Source organism: Chrysemys picta, chromosome 15 (genome assembly GCF_011386835.1).
Source record: "Chrysemys picta bellii isolate R12L10 chromosome 15, ASM1138683v2, whole genome shotgun sequence".
NCBI lineage: Eukaryota > Metazoa > Chordata > Testudines > Emydidae > Chrysemys > Chrysemys picta.
In genome coordinates this window covers 31,568,898-31,581,625 of record NC_088805.1, presented here as the reverse complement: position 1 = coordinate 31,581,625, position 12,728 = coordinate 31,568,898, and the positions used below count along the sequence as shown (strand labels likewise).

General features: G+C 57.0%; 1 protein-coding gene across 3 annotated transcripts; it reads right to left on the bottom strand.

The window, feature by feature from the left end:
* Window positions 1–2,443: 2,443 nt before the first annotated feature.
* Window positions 2,444–12,696, bottom strand: CRYBB3 (crystallin beta B3). 3 transcript variants are annotated; one of them, XM_024101514.3, is made up of 6 exons: window positions 10,987–12,696; window positions 10,052–10,131; window positions 7,422–7,540; window positions 6,838–6,970; window positions 4,925–5,067; window positions 2,444–2,721 (listed from the first exon to the last, which is right to left on the bottom strand). In XM_024101514.3, the coding sequence occupies exons 2-6, from the start codon at window positions 10,124–10,126 to the stop codon at window positions 2,556–2,558; spliced, it is 636 nt and encodes a 211-aa protein (XP_023957282.1). In that variant the 5' UTR covers window positions 10,127–10,131; window positions 10,987–12,696; the 3' UTR covers window positions 2,444–2,555. The 3 variants fall into 3 exon arrangements, with proteins under 3 accessions (XP_023957282.1, XP_065424949.1, XP_065424950.1); XM_065568877.1 differs by lacking the exon at window positions 10,987–12,696 and adding an exon at window positions 10,493–10,980; XM_065568878.1 differs by lacking the exons at window positions 10,052–10,131; window positions 10,987–12,696 and adding an exon at window positions 9,552–10,027.
* Window positions 12,697–12,728: the final 32 nt, after the last annotated feature.

Sequence of the window (12,728 nt, the reverse complement as noted above, 5' to 3'; positions counted from 1 at the left end):
TTTTGGAGGAACCAGAACAGCCCTCGCTAAGTTACCATTTCGGGTGGCTCTGCCTTGGGCTGACTCGGGCGAAAGGCTCCTCCTCCCACTGCCAGTGCACTGAGCCGCCCAGCTGCTAGAAAAGAGATGAATCGCAGGCCTGCACCATGTCTCAGGGGAAAGTACCCACCCCGCTATCCCCGCCCTCCTTCTGAAGGACTCCGCCGCCAGCCAGCGGGACGCGTCTCTCCAAAGGGAGCTCCCTGCTCTGAAAGGCGGGGGCACGACCCTGCTGCAGCCGGTGTGTGACGGGTTCCCCCCAGGGTGCCACTCGGAACTGGGGTATCACTGAGCCTGCCTGACCCACCAGCCTGGGTTCCTTTTACACTGTGCTGCTGAAGCAGGCCAGCCAAGCCCTCCCTCAGGTGTCAGACTGCACTTTACTAGCCCACAGGGACACGCCCAGCTGCAGAAACACACAGACTCTGAGATCAGCTCTGCGTGGGAAGAGCACATCCCCTCTGGAGTGTAAACCCAAAATTGTATCGTCTTGCGCTGCACAGAGACCTGCACAGCGTAAGCTCATGAAATTCACCCCCTCCCTCAATGTGGAGGAAGATATGCACAGCTTCCTCCTCCCCCATTATGAATTTCTCAAACTGGTTGTAGAGGAAAAAACAAGTTTTTGTTTCTTAGATGCTTTCAGCAGTCATCTTGGTCGAGGATTCAGTGAAGAACAAACCTTGATTATGTCACTCCTCTGCCTTAAATAGGTTTTACATATGGCGGGAATCCTTTGTCTTCCAGTGTGGTTCCCACCACTGGTCAGTGGGAAAGTACTAGTATTATTCATGGAGTCCAGTATCAAGTGACTTGCTCACATGATCTTGCAGCCATAACTCAAAGGCTGTTTGCAGTGTCCCCAAGGCGGCTTTCCAGGAAGGTGGGAGATCAACATCGTCAAAGACCTATTGTTTTCCCTAATGGCCCTTCCAACCAGCAATCTAGACTGATTGCACATGGTCTAGTGGGCGTTCCCCAAGTGTAAACGCATTTGTAATAGTTGCAAGGACAATATTCCTAACTTCCGATACCAAAATGATACATGCGTACAAATAGGATAATCATATTCAGTAAATCAACCTTTCCGATGATACCTCACATGCCCCAACTTGCAGAAAATATGCCTGAGTTATGCCACAATCATATTATAACAATCTCTCTATGAAGAAATGGGGTGTAAAGCCACACTGCTCACAGGGTAACAGCTCTACACTGGGCAGCTGGCCCAGCTGGACTTCCCCAGGCCGTGCACACCAGCCAAGCAGCTTGCGAGAGGCAGTCAGATCCTAAAACAGCCTGGGATCATTTGTAATGCAAATAGCTCCATTCTCTGCAGCCAGGTACCTCGGCTGACAGTCAGTAGCTGAGCTCTGCAAACCGCCCGCGTTCCCATCTCCACCACTACAGGGCCCCTTCCCCAGCACGGTCGCTCTGTGAGCTGCCACAGCGGCTGCACTCTGATCTACAGTCACTCAAATAATTCAGCGTCGTTCTGTACTCAGGGGCTGTGCTAACACAGCTGGCCTGCCCTGGAGGGCGAGACCAAAAGGCAAACGCGGGGGTGTCTGCTATGACCTTTGCAATCCTGTTTCTCTTTAGGCTGCGTCTTGCAGCCCCTCTCTCTACTATCATGCAAAGCAGCGTTCCCGTAGCTGGGAGGCGATGCCCACAATACATCCCCCTGGAGCCGCCGGCCTGCCCTTGGGTCGGCAATGGCACGCCGCAGGAGCTCGGGTTGCCATCTCGTTTTGCATGCAGGCAGCGTGAGCTCTGCGAAGCGGCGGCTGAAGGTGTGTTATTTTTGGAGCGCTGCAGCCGTTATGTAACAACGAGCGTGATTGTTCGTTTCTCCCTTTTGTTCCACGGCTGCTTGTTGGGCACACGCTGCTGCTGGAGCAGTTCAGAGTCTGGCCGCCCAGACAGCTCCTCTGGCCCCCCTTAGGATGTCATGGAGGCCTCGGCTTACCTGGCCTCAGGAGCGTTCGGGGGCAGCGCTGGTCAGGGGGTTCACACTGTTAAATGCCTGGGAACACGCACCAGGGGCCGTAGGTACCTCCCACGCCGCACTAGCACCAGTGCCCACTAGCAGCAGCAGGACCTGTCAGGCCAGCTGCGTATGGAAGCCCACGTAGGCCAAGCTCACCCCAGAGCCGAGAGCTCTGTTAGCCTGTGCTGTGGGGCCGGTGCGCACAGGGAGAAGGCGGTTCTCAGCCTTTCCCATCCTGGGCTCCCCTCACCTCTAGCCAGGCCCCCCTCCCACTTGGGCAGGGGGGTCCTGCCCCCCAGGCTGGAGGTAAGGAGGGCAGCTCTCAGAGCCGCTGCGTTGGCACCTGCCCCCAGGCCACGGCCCTCGCCCAGCGGCCGACTTGTGAACACAACACCGGGACAAGCCAGGCCACAGCAGCCTCCAACTCCGAGCTTTATTGAGAAGGTTTGACACAAACGCCACGGGCTAGAAGTCACGTCCTCCTCCTCTTCCTCGGGCCTGGCTGCACAAGGCGCCAGGGTCCCCTTCAGCTGGTCTCAAAGCAGCCGTGTTTGTGCCACTGCTGGTCCCGGACACGGCGCACCGACTGGATCTGGGGCTGGCTGGCGTCCCACTCGTTCCAGTGCTGGTACTCGCCCCTCTCAAAGACGTACTGGCGGCCTCGGTAGCCGGGGTATTCGTAGCCCACCCACCTGCGGGAGAGGGAGACGAGCCTCAGCACAGCAGACGGGAGCTCCAGGCAAGCTCCCCAGCGCGGGGGCCTGCTGGCACAGGGGGGCAGCCCTGGCTCCCAGCCATCAGCCTCGCTGCTTCACGGGCGCGCCTGGCGCCTCTCCCGTGGCTGTGCTCTACCCGGCCACGGAGCTGGTGCTGCTCCAGCCCCCGTGGACACAGGGACACAGCTTCTGGGAAGCGTGGGACCTGTCGTGTCTGAGCTGCCGAGCCAGGCAACAGGGACTGGAACAGGCTCGGGGGGAGCGACGGGGGAAGCTGGTGCCTGGACAGGGCTGCACTTGGCAGGGTTAGATGATGTCTCCCTGCAGCCTCCCTCCAGCTCTGCCGCTGGGCCCTGGGGGCCAGTCGGGCCAGCCCTCTATTTCACCCCATGTCGCAAAGTGTGGGGGGCATCAGCGCCGTTCCCTGATCCTGCCACCCACGATCCCGTACGGCACAACCAGGGCCTGGCAGCACGTGCCTCGCCTCAGCACCTCCCGCCTTCCTGTGTGGGCCGGGCCTTTCCCTGGCTGCCTGAGCCACTCCGAGCCAGCCTGGCACCCCCAGGGGCCAACAAAGCTGCCTGGACCTGGTGCTCAACTGTGAGGGAACCTGTCGGCGGCTCATGCCAGGGGACGATTAAAGGAATCAGCATCATTCCCAGATGGGCTGGAGCCATTTCCCATCGTGGCAATGACAACAGGGAGAGAGATCAGGCCCGGGGGAGGCTGCCCCCACTCTTGCAGGGACCTACAGTACAAACCCAGGTCCTTCTTGCCCCCGCCTCGGAGGGGGGCGGGGGGGGCTGCTCTTTGCATCCACGGAAAGACCACGTCTACTGGCTGCTGCCCCAGCAGAGCGGGAGGCCAAGGGCCATTCCCCCATCAGCACGACTCTGCTCAGGGCAGCGCTATGTACACACGCCTCCCGCTGTCCTGTGCACCCCTTGCGGGGGTGGGTGTCATGGTGCAGCTGCTAAATAAGACCACAGCAAGCACAGAATGGAAGGTGCCCAAAGCTCCAGGAGGGGATGGTGGCGTGCCCGGCCAGGAAAGGGCAGGAGGTCTGGGGGAGGTCAGGGGTGTGCGCTATGCCCCAGGAACCAGCAGGGAGCAGAGAATGGGCACCAGCCCCCAGCCCCTACCCACCCACGTGGACCAGAACCGTAGGGACTTCCCTCTCCCTGGGCAGGCGTCAGCAAGGCAGGAAATCTCACACACACACACCCGCCACAGCCTGGGGCACCAGTGGAATGTCCCCCCGCCCCAGAGTGAAGCGTTCTCACCCGCCCCGACCCAGTCAGGCAGGGCAAGGAGGCCGGGGATGGGGAAGGGCTGAGATGTTGCAGCCAAAGTCTGGGTGTCCAAGGTGCAAATACCCAAGAACAGACCAGCACTGAACCCTAACCCTAGCCTCCGGGGCAAACCCAGCCAGGAAAGTCCCCTGCCCAGGGCACGCGGCCCTGCTTTCCTTCTTCCATCGATTCATTCAGGCTCTTGGCCCTGTCACTGGAGCACCCACAGCCAACTCCGAAACAAAGACAAAGCTGTGCAAGCCCCCCAGGCCTGGGGAAAGAGCCCTAGGCACCTGGGATCTGTATCTCTGCGCCCACACTAGGGGCTGTGTGGTAGAACACCCCCCAGACAGTTACTGCCGTGCAAAGCCTGGGTGTAGCCAGGCCCCCAGGGAGGTGCTCCATCCAGCCTCCGGGCCATTACTGTCGGGCTCCCTCCCTGCGGGCTGCCAGACCTGGGCAAAGGGGGCAAGTTCTGCTCCTGCGTCTCTTTGGTGGCTTGCTGGGGGTTAGGGGAGAGTTTTCACCCCTGCTCACTGAGTTGGATACAGTTTGTATCAGGCACCCCAAGCCCCTCAGACAGGGGTGGCAGGTCTTTATTTGGCTATTTATTGAAACCTGCGCTAGTCTGTGTAACCATGTGTTCCCAGCTCCGCCCCCCACCCCGTGCTCCGCCCACTCACCCCGCGATCCACCCACCCGGTCCGCCCACCCGCTGCATCAGGTCTGTAATCAGCACGTCACTTCTCTGGGGCAGAGTGTGTCTCCTAGTGTGTGTACAGCCCGTGCCCAGCTCAGCGGGAGCGTAACAGCGGCGCTTTGGGGGCTAGCGTCGCACACAGGCTGCCCCGGAGCTGAGGGCTGGCCTGGGAGGTCTCTGCCCTTACGTTCCCTTCAGTGCTTTGATGCTGGCCACGCGGTCCTGGAACCCGTGAGCCCAGAGGCTTGGCACATCGTCATCTACAATCTCCATCTTCCTCCCGTTGTAACCGGCGTTTTCAAACAGGTGGATTGTGTGGTCGTGGCTGTCCTGCAGTGGAGACATCCAGCAAGCAAGCTGCTCCCCCCCGCCCTGCCACCCCTCCCCAGGGACCTGCCGCAGCCCCCTGCTGTGAAGAGGTCGGCCAAGCCCCCCCCGCTTGCCTGAAGCCCAAGGGACCCTGCATGCCCCAGCTGTCGAGGACGGGAAGTGCCTCCACACACAGCCGGCACCGGCTGGACGGAGCAGGAGGCTCGGGCGGCCTGGCAGATGCTGAGTTTCTGGGCTGAGACAATCGCACACGCCGCAGCGAGTGGGAGCGTTACGGTGGGAGCCAGACCGGCCCGGTGCCACCTCAAGGGATCCCAGGCTCTGCTTGCTGACAGGAGCTGGGAACAAAGCTGCCGAAGGTGAAAGTAACGCAGGGGTGCGAAGGGCCCCCGCCCTTCTAGCTGGCGTGCACATCCGTGCGAGACGCTGGTGGGAGGCAGGCCCCAGCCCCCTTAGCTTGCTCCGGGCGGAGCTATGTAGGGGAATGGAGTCAGGAAATGTAGGGTTACCATTCGTCCGGATTTATCCGGACATGTCCTCCTTTTGTGTGCTAAAAATAGCGTCCGGGGGGAATTTGTAAAGCACTCACAATGTCCGGGATTTCCCCCTCCCCCGGCAGAGCGAGCGGCTGGGAGGGCTGCAGGAAAGTCCCGGGCTGGACTCCGGAGCAGCTTCCTCCTCCCACCCCCCCCCCTCCCTGCATTCTGAGCCGGCCGGCAGCTCCTCCTCCTGCAGCCCGCTCCGGCAGCCCTGTGCAGGGCCAGGGACCGGGTTTTGTGTTTTGCAGGGGAGCTCAGCCATGTGTCCGGCTGGCACAGAGCCCAACACCCTGTTCTGAGCAGCAGGGTAAGGGGGGGCAGGAGAAGGGGCAGGGAGATTCTGGAGGGGGCAGTCAAGAAACGGGGGGGGGCTTTTGGAGGGGAGTGGAGAAAGTTTTGGGCAGTCAGGGTACAGGTAGGGGGTAGGGTCCTGGGGGGCAGTTGGGGGGGGTCTTAGGAGGGGGCAGTTAGGGGACAAGGAACAGGGAGTCTTAGGTAGGGGGTGGGGTTCTGGAGGGCAGTTAGGAGCAGGGGTCCCAGGAGGGGGCAGTCAGGGGACAAGGAGCAGGGGGTAGGGGGCTGGGAGTTCTGGGGGGGAGCTGTCAGGGGGCAGGAGTGGGGAGAGGGATCAGAGCAGTCAGGGGACAGGGAGCAGAGGGGTTTAGATGGGTTGGGAGTTCTGGGGGGGGCTGTCAGGGGGTGGGGAGTGGTTGGATGGGGCGTGGGAGTCCCAGGGGTCTGTCTGGGGGTGGGGGTGGGGGTGTGGATAAGGGTTGGGGCAGTCAGGGGACAAGAGGCAAGGAGGCTTAGATAGGGAGTGGAGTCCCGGGGGGCAGTTAGGGGCAGGGGTCCCAGGAGGGGGCAGTCAGGGGACAAGGAACGGTGGGAGGGTTGGGGGTTCTGGGGGGGCGGGAAGTGGGAGGGGCAGGGGCGGGGCTAGGGCAGGGCTCCTCCCGTCCTCTTTTTTGCTTGTTGAAATATGGTAACCCTAGGAAATGCCATGGTGGGGGATGAGAAGGGAGGGGGGTTAAGTTGACATGAAATAGCCCTGGGGAGCGTGTCCCCTCGAGGGCAGGGCTCAAGGAGAAGCATCTCACTGAGCAACGTGGGGCCGCAGGCCCAGGACAACCCCTGGGGGCTGTTAACCCCCTCGCTGGGAGCCCCACGCCTCTGGCTCGCCTTAAAGGGGTTCTCTGTATCCCCCTCCCAGCTCCGCGCCGGCCCCACTCACAATCAGCAGGGGGCGGACGGACATCAAGCTGTCGCTGCAGTGGCTGTTGGACCAGGAGTCCCAGCGCGGGTAAGCTCCCTTCTCCAGCACGAACTGCTCCCCGCAGAAGGCCTGGCGTTCGAACCCGAGCCACCTGCAGGGAGGGGGCGGGACGCAGACACAGGGCGTGGGACTCCCGCTTTGGGGCTCAGGATGGGGCCGGGTTTTTCAGAGGGTGTCTCGCACATCCCCGACACCAGGGTGGAGAGTTCCCCTGGCAGCAGCTGCCGCGGGCAGCCTCAGAGAGGGAGGGAATTTAACAAGCCGAGCACCCCACAACAGCACGGATCCCTGCCTCCTAGGGGCAGCCCCACGCACAGGGCTGGGGGAAGGGTCTTCACAGCCCAGCTGAGTCTCCTGCTGCCTGGGGCCGCATGCTCCCTTCACTCCCAGCGCCTGGTTTGTGTTTCCCAGAACAAGGGCCCTGTTAGCAAGAAACTCACCCTCTCTCTTTGCCGTGGGGAGCCTTGCCCTCTCCCCTCCTGCATTTGAAGGGCACTGCCCCCTACCTCTGTGGGGCTCATCCACCTGCTCTCTGTACTTACGGGCCTGATTCTACCTGGATCGATCCCACTTTCTCCAACGCTTCCTCCGTCACATTCGGACTTTCCTCTGTCAACTCACGCTTCTTGCCCTGGAAATTCTCCAGCTCGAAGATGGTGATCTGAAAGGAGAGGTGATGCTCTCACACCTCCACTGACGCAGCCTGGCCCGAGCCGGGCACTAGCGGGAAGGGGAGCTGGAGCACAGGCCAGGATGGCACAGACAAGCTAAACAAGCTCTGATGTGCAGGTGGAGGAGTCACAGCACATGTGCTTCAGGCCATTGCTTCACCAAGTCTGCTCCTCCTGCTCTGTCGCCCATGGGGAACCCGTGGCATTTCCCTTCCAGAAAGCCAGGCCTGGCACTGGCGATAACATAGCTGGACAGACGGACGGACACACACACACACACTTCAAACACAAACAGCAGCAAAGCAGGCTGGGTGTCTAAGTCGCCTATTTCTGCCTTTGCTTGCTAGTCAGTCTCCTTACAAATGAACCTGGCGTTCCTAGTTCTGCAGCAAACCGTTCCGTATGGAGCCACTCCCGTTCGCACAGCAGGTTTGAGCCATATGAATTGCACTCCATGGTAGCGGGGCAGCACTACGACCGGTCTGAATTCCTTCCACCCTGATCAACAACTTGTTCCAATTCACAAACTGCATCTGCAGGGGGGGATGTGCTTTGCGCTTCACCTCCCCGATGGCGAGTGCCGGCATCACTCATTTCTGACGTGCAGGTTCTGGCGAGATGGATGGCTCCAGTTTTAGCTAATAGCCAAGTATTGACCACGGAGCGTCTATTGAATGCAACAAGGCTGATACCTCATCTGTACTTGACTGAAACACTGACCACAAAGTGAATGCCTGTCTTCAGGATCATCCATTCAAATGCAAGACCCAAGATCCACACCGCTCACTCTAACAACTCACCCGGGACTCTGCTCTGGTCTGTGGCTTCCTGCCCCAGGGGCTGGTTCCTTGTAAATAGTTTCCCACTCATCCCTCTCTCTAGATCCACGAGCTTATTACCTGGGTCATTAACCCCGACTAGCTCGGAATGGGTTTAATTTTCACCTGGGGTCTGCAGGGCTGAGCAGCAGCCAAACCTCAAACCGAACAAAACTCCCCAGGGCTGGGATTTGGTGACCAATTCAGACAGAGCCTTGGGGGCTTCGGGACCCCTGAATTCCAGAGTCTTGGGGTGAGCTAGAGGGTTCTGCGATGGAACCATTCACGACCATGTGGGGCTGTACACTCTCTACATGGCAAACTGGGAGTTTCACTTTGGGCGTCACTCAATCCTTGGTGCGAAAGATCGGACAGACCTTTGGGAAAGGAGTCACTGCAGGAGAAGGGCCCACGGACTGAGAACCCAACACAGCTCACCCCAGAGGTGCCAGCTCATCCCTTTCCCAAGAACCATCCCCAGGAGCCTCTTTCCAGCCCAAGCCGCCAGCAATCAGCAGAAATCTGGGCCCGGGGCAGTGAGAGCCCGGGGAAGGCCATTCAGCCGTCCAAGCCTTCCAGAAATGAGCCCGGTCTCCCGAACGCTGTTGCAGCGAAGGTGAGCCCAAGAGCACAAACAGTCTCCTGGGTCTATTCCTCTCTCCCAGCTTCCCTGGCCAAGAAGTGCAGCAGAGCATTGTGCTTGCCACCCGTGTCCTCCAGCTGAGGGGAGTGTGCTTGCCACTGCAGACTTGAGGGACAGTGCGGACTGCTAGTAAGGGGTCGATTCCCTGTGGAAACAGCGATCAGGAGGCAAGTGGGGTCTCTGTCTCAAAAGATGGGTAACGACTGCTTCTGACATTGCACTGAGGGCTACCACTCTAACGCTGCAAGCACATCATAATGTGCCTCTTACTCCTGCACTCCCTATGGAGACCCTGTATCTTTCCCCCGGGTACAACACCCACACATCGACAGCCCCATTGCTCTAGCATAATGCGGAACCCCCAGGGACCGAAGGACACTGCCCTATTCCTTCTCACAGTGCAAGATGGAGAAAGGAGATGCAGCACCACACAAGAGCTGAAGGGCTGAGCTGATGTTCCTTATTCACAGCGTGATAGCAGAGCCGTTACCTCTGCCCTCCCACACCGTAGGGAACAAAACACACAGCAGAAACACTGACCTGCGAGGTGGCATTTGCATTTATCATCCGGGACTTTACCACCACTCCAGTTCGACAGAATTACGCTTCCGACAAAGATAGCCAAACTCTCCTGGGCTATAAAATCTGTTTTCTTTACCAGCCAGATAATAAAAGCTAAGCACTACAACAGTAAACAGATGACCAGGAGATTCTTTGGAACTGACCGACACTACTGAAAGCATCTCCCCTTTCCAGCAGCACGTCTGGCAGAGATACTAGTAGTAACTCATCAGAACAAAGTCTCACTCCGTGACACTCGGAGGCTGGAAAGATCCGCTCTGGCACACAAGGAACAGATTTAGCACAGAACTGGGTAATGCTAAAACACTGCTGTGCTGTTAAGGCTCCGGGCTTTTTGGCCACACAAGCTACAGCATTCCACGTTAGTAAGCGGGAGTCCACTCACAGGCCAGTTATGTTTCGAGGGTGATCTGGAGCAATACGTAACGTTAGTCTGTGACTGGCCATCGCTTTTATACCTTGTAATTGCCGCCTATTTCGCCAAGGCTCTCCCCAGCACCCATCGGCTCGGGGGGACTCTGCGGTTCAGTCATTGTGCCTGAAAGTCCCAAATGGAAAAACGTTAACACCGTCACCCTGACAAAAGTTGTACCATTATTTTATGAAAAATTACAGCTGCTGCTTCTCTTTCTGGCTTTTCTTGGGAGAACAAGCATGAGGTTGGGTACAGAATTTTGCCAGGAGCATATCTGTGCACTGTATTCCTAAACCCACTGCTCCATTCTGAACATCCCATCTGGCCTCCTGTGTAACAGCCCACAGACCCTCAACCAGTGGTCCCTGCATGGAGCCCAACAGCCTGTGACTGCATCAGAAAAACAGCCTCGACCAAGATTGAAAATGATGGAGACGATCACACAAACCCCTGGGAAGCTATTCTGGTGGGTAATTAAACTCACTGTTACAAATCCGCCTCTTATTTCCAGTGAGAATTTGTGTCGTTTCAGCTTGCAGCCGTTGTCTCTGGTTAATGCTTCTCTCTCTTCTTGTGCAAAAAGCAATCACAACAAAGCACAATCCCACCCATGGGGTAGAATTGCTGGGCCCCTTGTAGGCACTCAGATGTTTCAGTGATGAGCGCAAACGTAAGAACCTGGACGGATACATTCATTGTCTTTTCTTAAGTCAGGGCTTCTGATTGGAATGTGCCACAGCTGGCTAACTCCCCCTCCCCTCTTTTTGAAGTAGTTTTAATTTACCAGGGCTTGGAGGAGCCAGTGGGCAGGGAACATAAAGACACTGAGTTCAACTAGTGTCCTGGTTAATTAAAACCCTGTGGTATCATTTCCCCCAAATTTTAACAAAATATCCGGTACAATAAAAGACCTTTTCTAAAACTCCTGTGCTAATTGCTAAAAACCCAGTCAAATTCAAGCAGAGAGGCTGCCACTACCTCTTCTGGGGGTTTCAGTTGTGACAGAGCGGGATCAGGGGACAGCGCTATTTATGAGTTCTTTCTGAACAGGGCAGCACATTTTGATGCTGATGCAGCAGGTATGTCTCCTGAATTCCATCCATTAGGTTTCACTTCAATAGCGAGGGCTTGCAACGGACTATGGAAACATTATTCAAATTTCTTCCGGCTTTCCCTTAAAACTATCCCACTCATTTTGCAAAAGATTAATATTGAACTTCGCATCAGCACGTTCCCGTTGCTGCTTGCCAGATTCTCCGGAAAAACTCCTCCTCTGCAGTTTATTGATGTGTTTACACTGAAACCCAGGACAGCGCAAGGCAAAACTCATGCAAAATAGTTACAGTATGTTTCAGGCTACAGAGCGAGGCAAGGCCTGGGGGCTCCAGCCCACACTGGCTCCGTTGTAGCTCTAGTGAAGTGGGGGCTCTTTAACCCAAAGTATTGCAGGGTATTTTGAGGTAGTGTTGCCCAGTGGATAGGGCACTAGACTGGGACTCGGGAGACCTGGTTTCTGTTCCCAGCTCTGACACTGATCTGCTGGGTGGCCTTGGGTCAGTCATTTTCCTTCTCTATGCTTCTTCTTTCCTGCCCTGTCCGTCTTGTCTATTAGATAGCAAGCTTTTCAGGGCAGAGGCTGTCTCTCTGTGTGGCTGAACAATGCCACTCCACTCTCATTAGGGGGCTCAAGGCACTACTGGAAGGCATGGAGCCGATTTGCAGAGCACAGCGATTGCATTATACGAAATGCTGCTACAGACCTAGAACAGTGGCTTTTCGGTCCCTGGAGCCCGATGGCTCCACATGACCAGTGTGGTCCATCTAAGCAGCTGCGGTTCATGTTCCTATTCACAGGCTAATAGTGCACATCACTCGGGTTGGCCTGAGCCCACTTAGAATGGAGAGCAAAGCCAGCACAGCTGTAAGGACACAGACCTTCATGGTGCCAAAGGGACCCATCCCCCCAAGTACCCCATGTTAACTGTTTCTTACACCCTTCCCAACCACCCGTCTCTTTGGGGTCTGTGGCACTGCCAGGACTTCTGAGAGCAGCAGTTCTCTGCAGGTGCTGGTGGGGCTCACAGGGTTATTGGCCTTCAAGCTGGGCAAACTATTCGCAGCAAAACAACTCATGAGATAAACATAACGAAATGAATCGCTAAAGCCACTCCATTCTTTGCCCTGATCTTGGGGGGGGGGGGGGGAAAGGGTGGCTTTAGTTTTTGTTTATTTGCAGAGTTGGCGTGAAATCTGGGCATCAGCCTGCATGGGAAGTAGGGTGTCAGATAGGAGAGGGAAACAGAAAAGCATCGGAATCAGACACCTACTGCAGCATCTCTCCCAAGGGTCTCCATCGTGTTCATGGGAAGCATCATGGTAACGACAATATCACTAATGTACCTCAAACTGGTAAACTTTCTGTCCGAGACCAAGATACCATGGCAAGAAGCATGGTCGAGGCAGGCAGATTGGGACAGTGGTCATGAAACACAGGCTAGGGAGAATTTCTATGGCAATATACTCACGTGTTGGTTAATAGGAACTGATAACGCTTAGAGTTTCATACTGCTGCCTGTCACTGTACTATTTTAGCACCTAAATGGGCAGGGGAAGGGGAAGTTACTATTTCAAAGGTACTTCTGTCATTTCTATTTTCAATATCACTTCCGATCAGGCAACAGGCAATCACACGCAAGGGTAACACTGGGTTGTGCGTGAGG

Excerpts from the sequence above, each read along its gene's own strand:
- CRYBB3 (XM_065568877.1), bottom strand. The coding sequence starts at position 10,700 with ATGTATCCGTCCAGGTTCTTACGTTTGCGCTCATCACTGAAACATCTG. Across the intron at positions 10,132-10,492 it reads TAAGAGGCGGATTTGTAACA|GCACAATGACTGAACCGCAG; the intron begins GTGAGTTTAATT and ends TGGGACTTTCAG. Across the intron at positions 5,068-6,837 it reads CCGTCCGCCCCCTGCTGATT|GACAGCCACGACCACACAAT; the intron begins GTGAGTGGGGCC and ends TCTCCACTGCAG.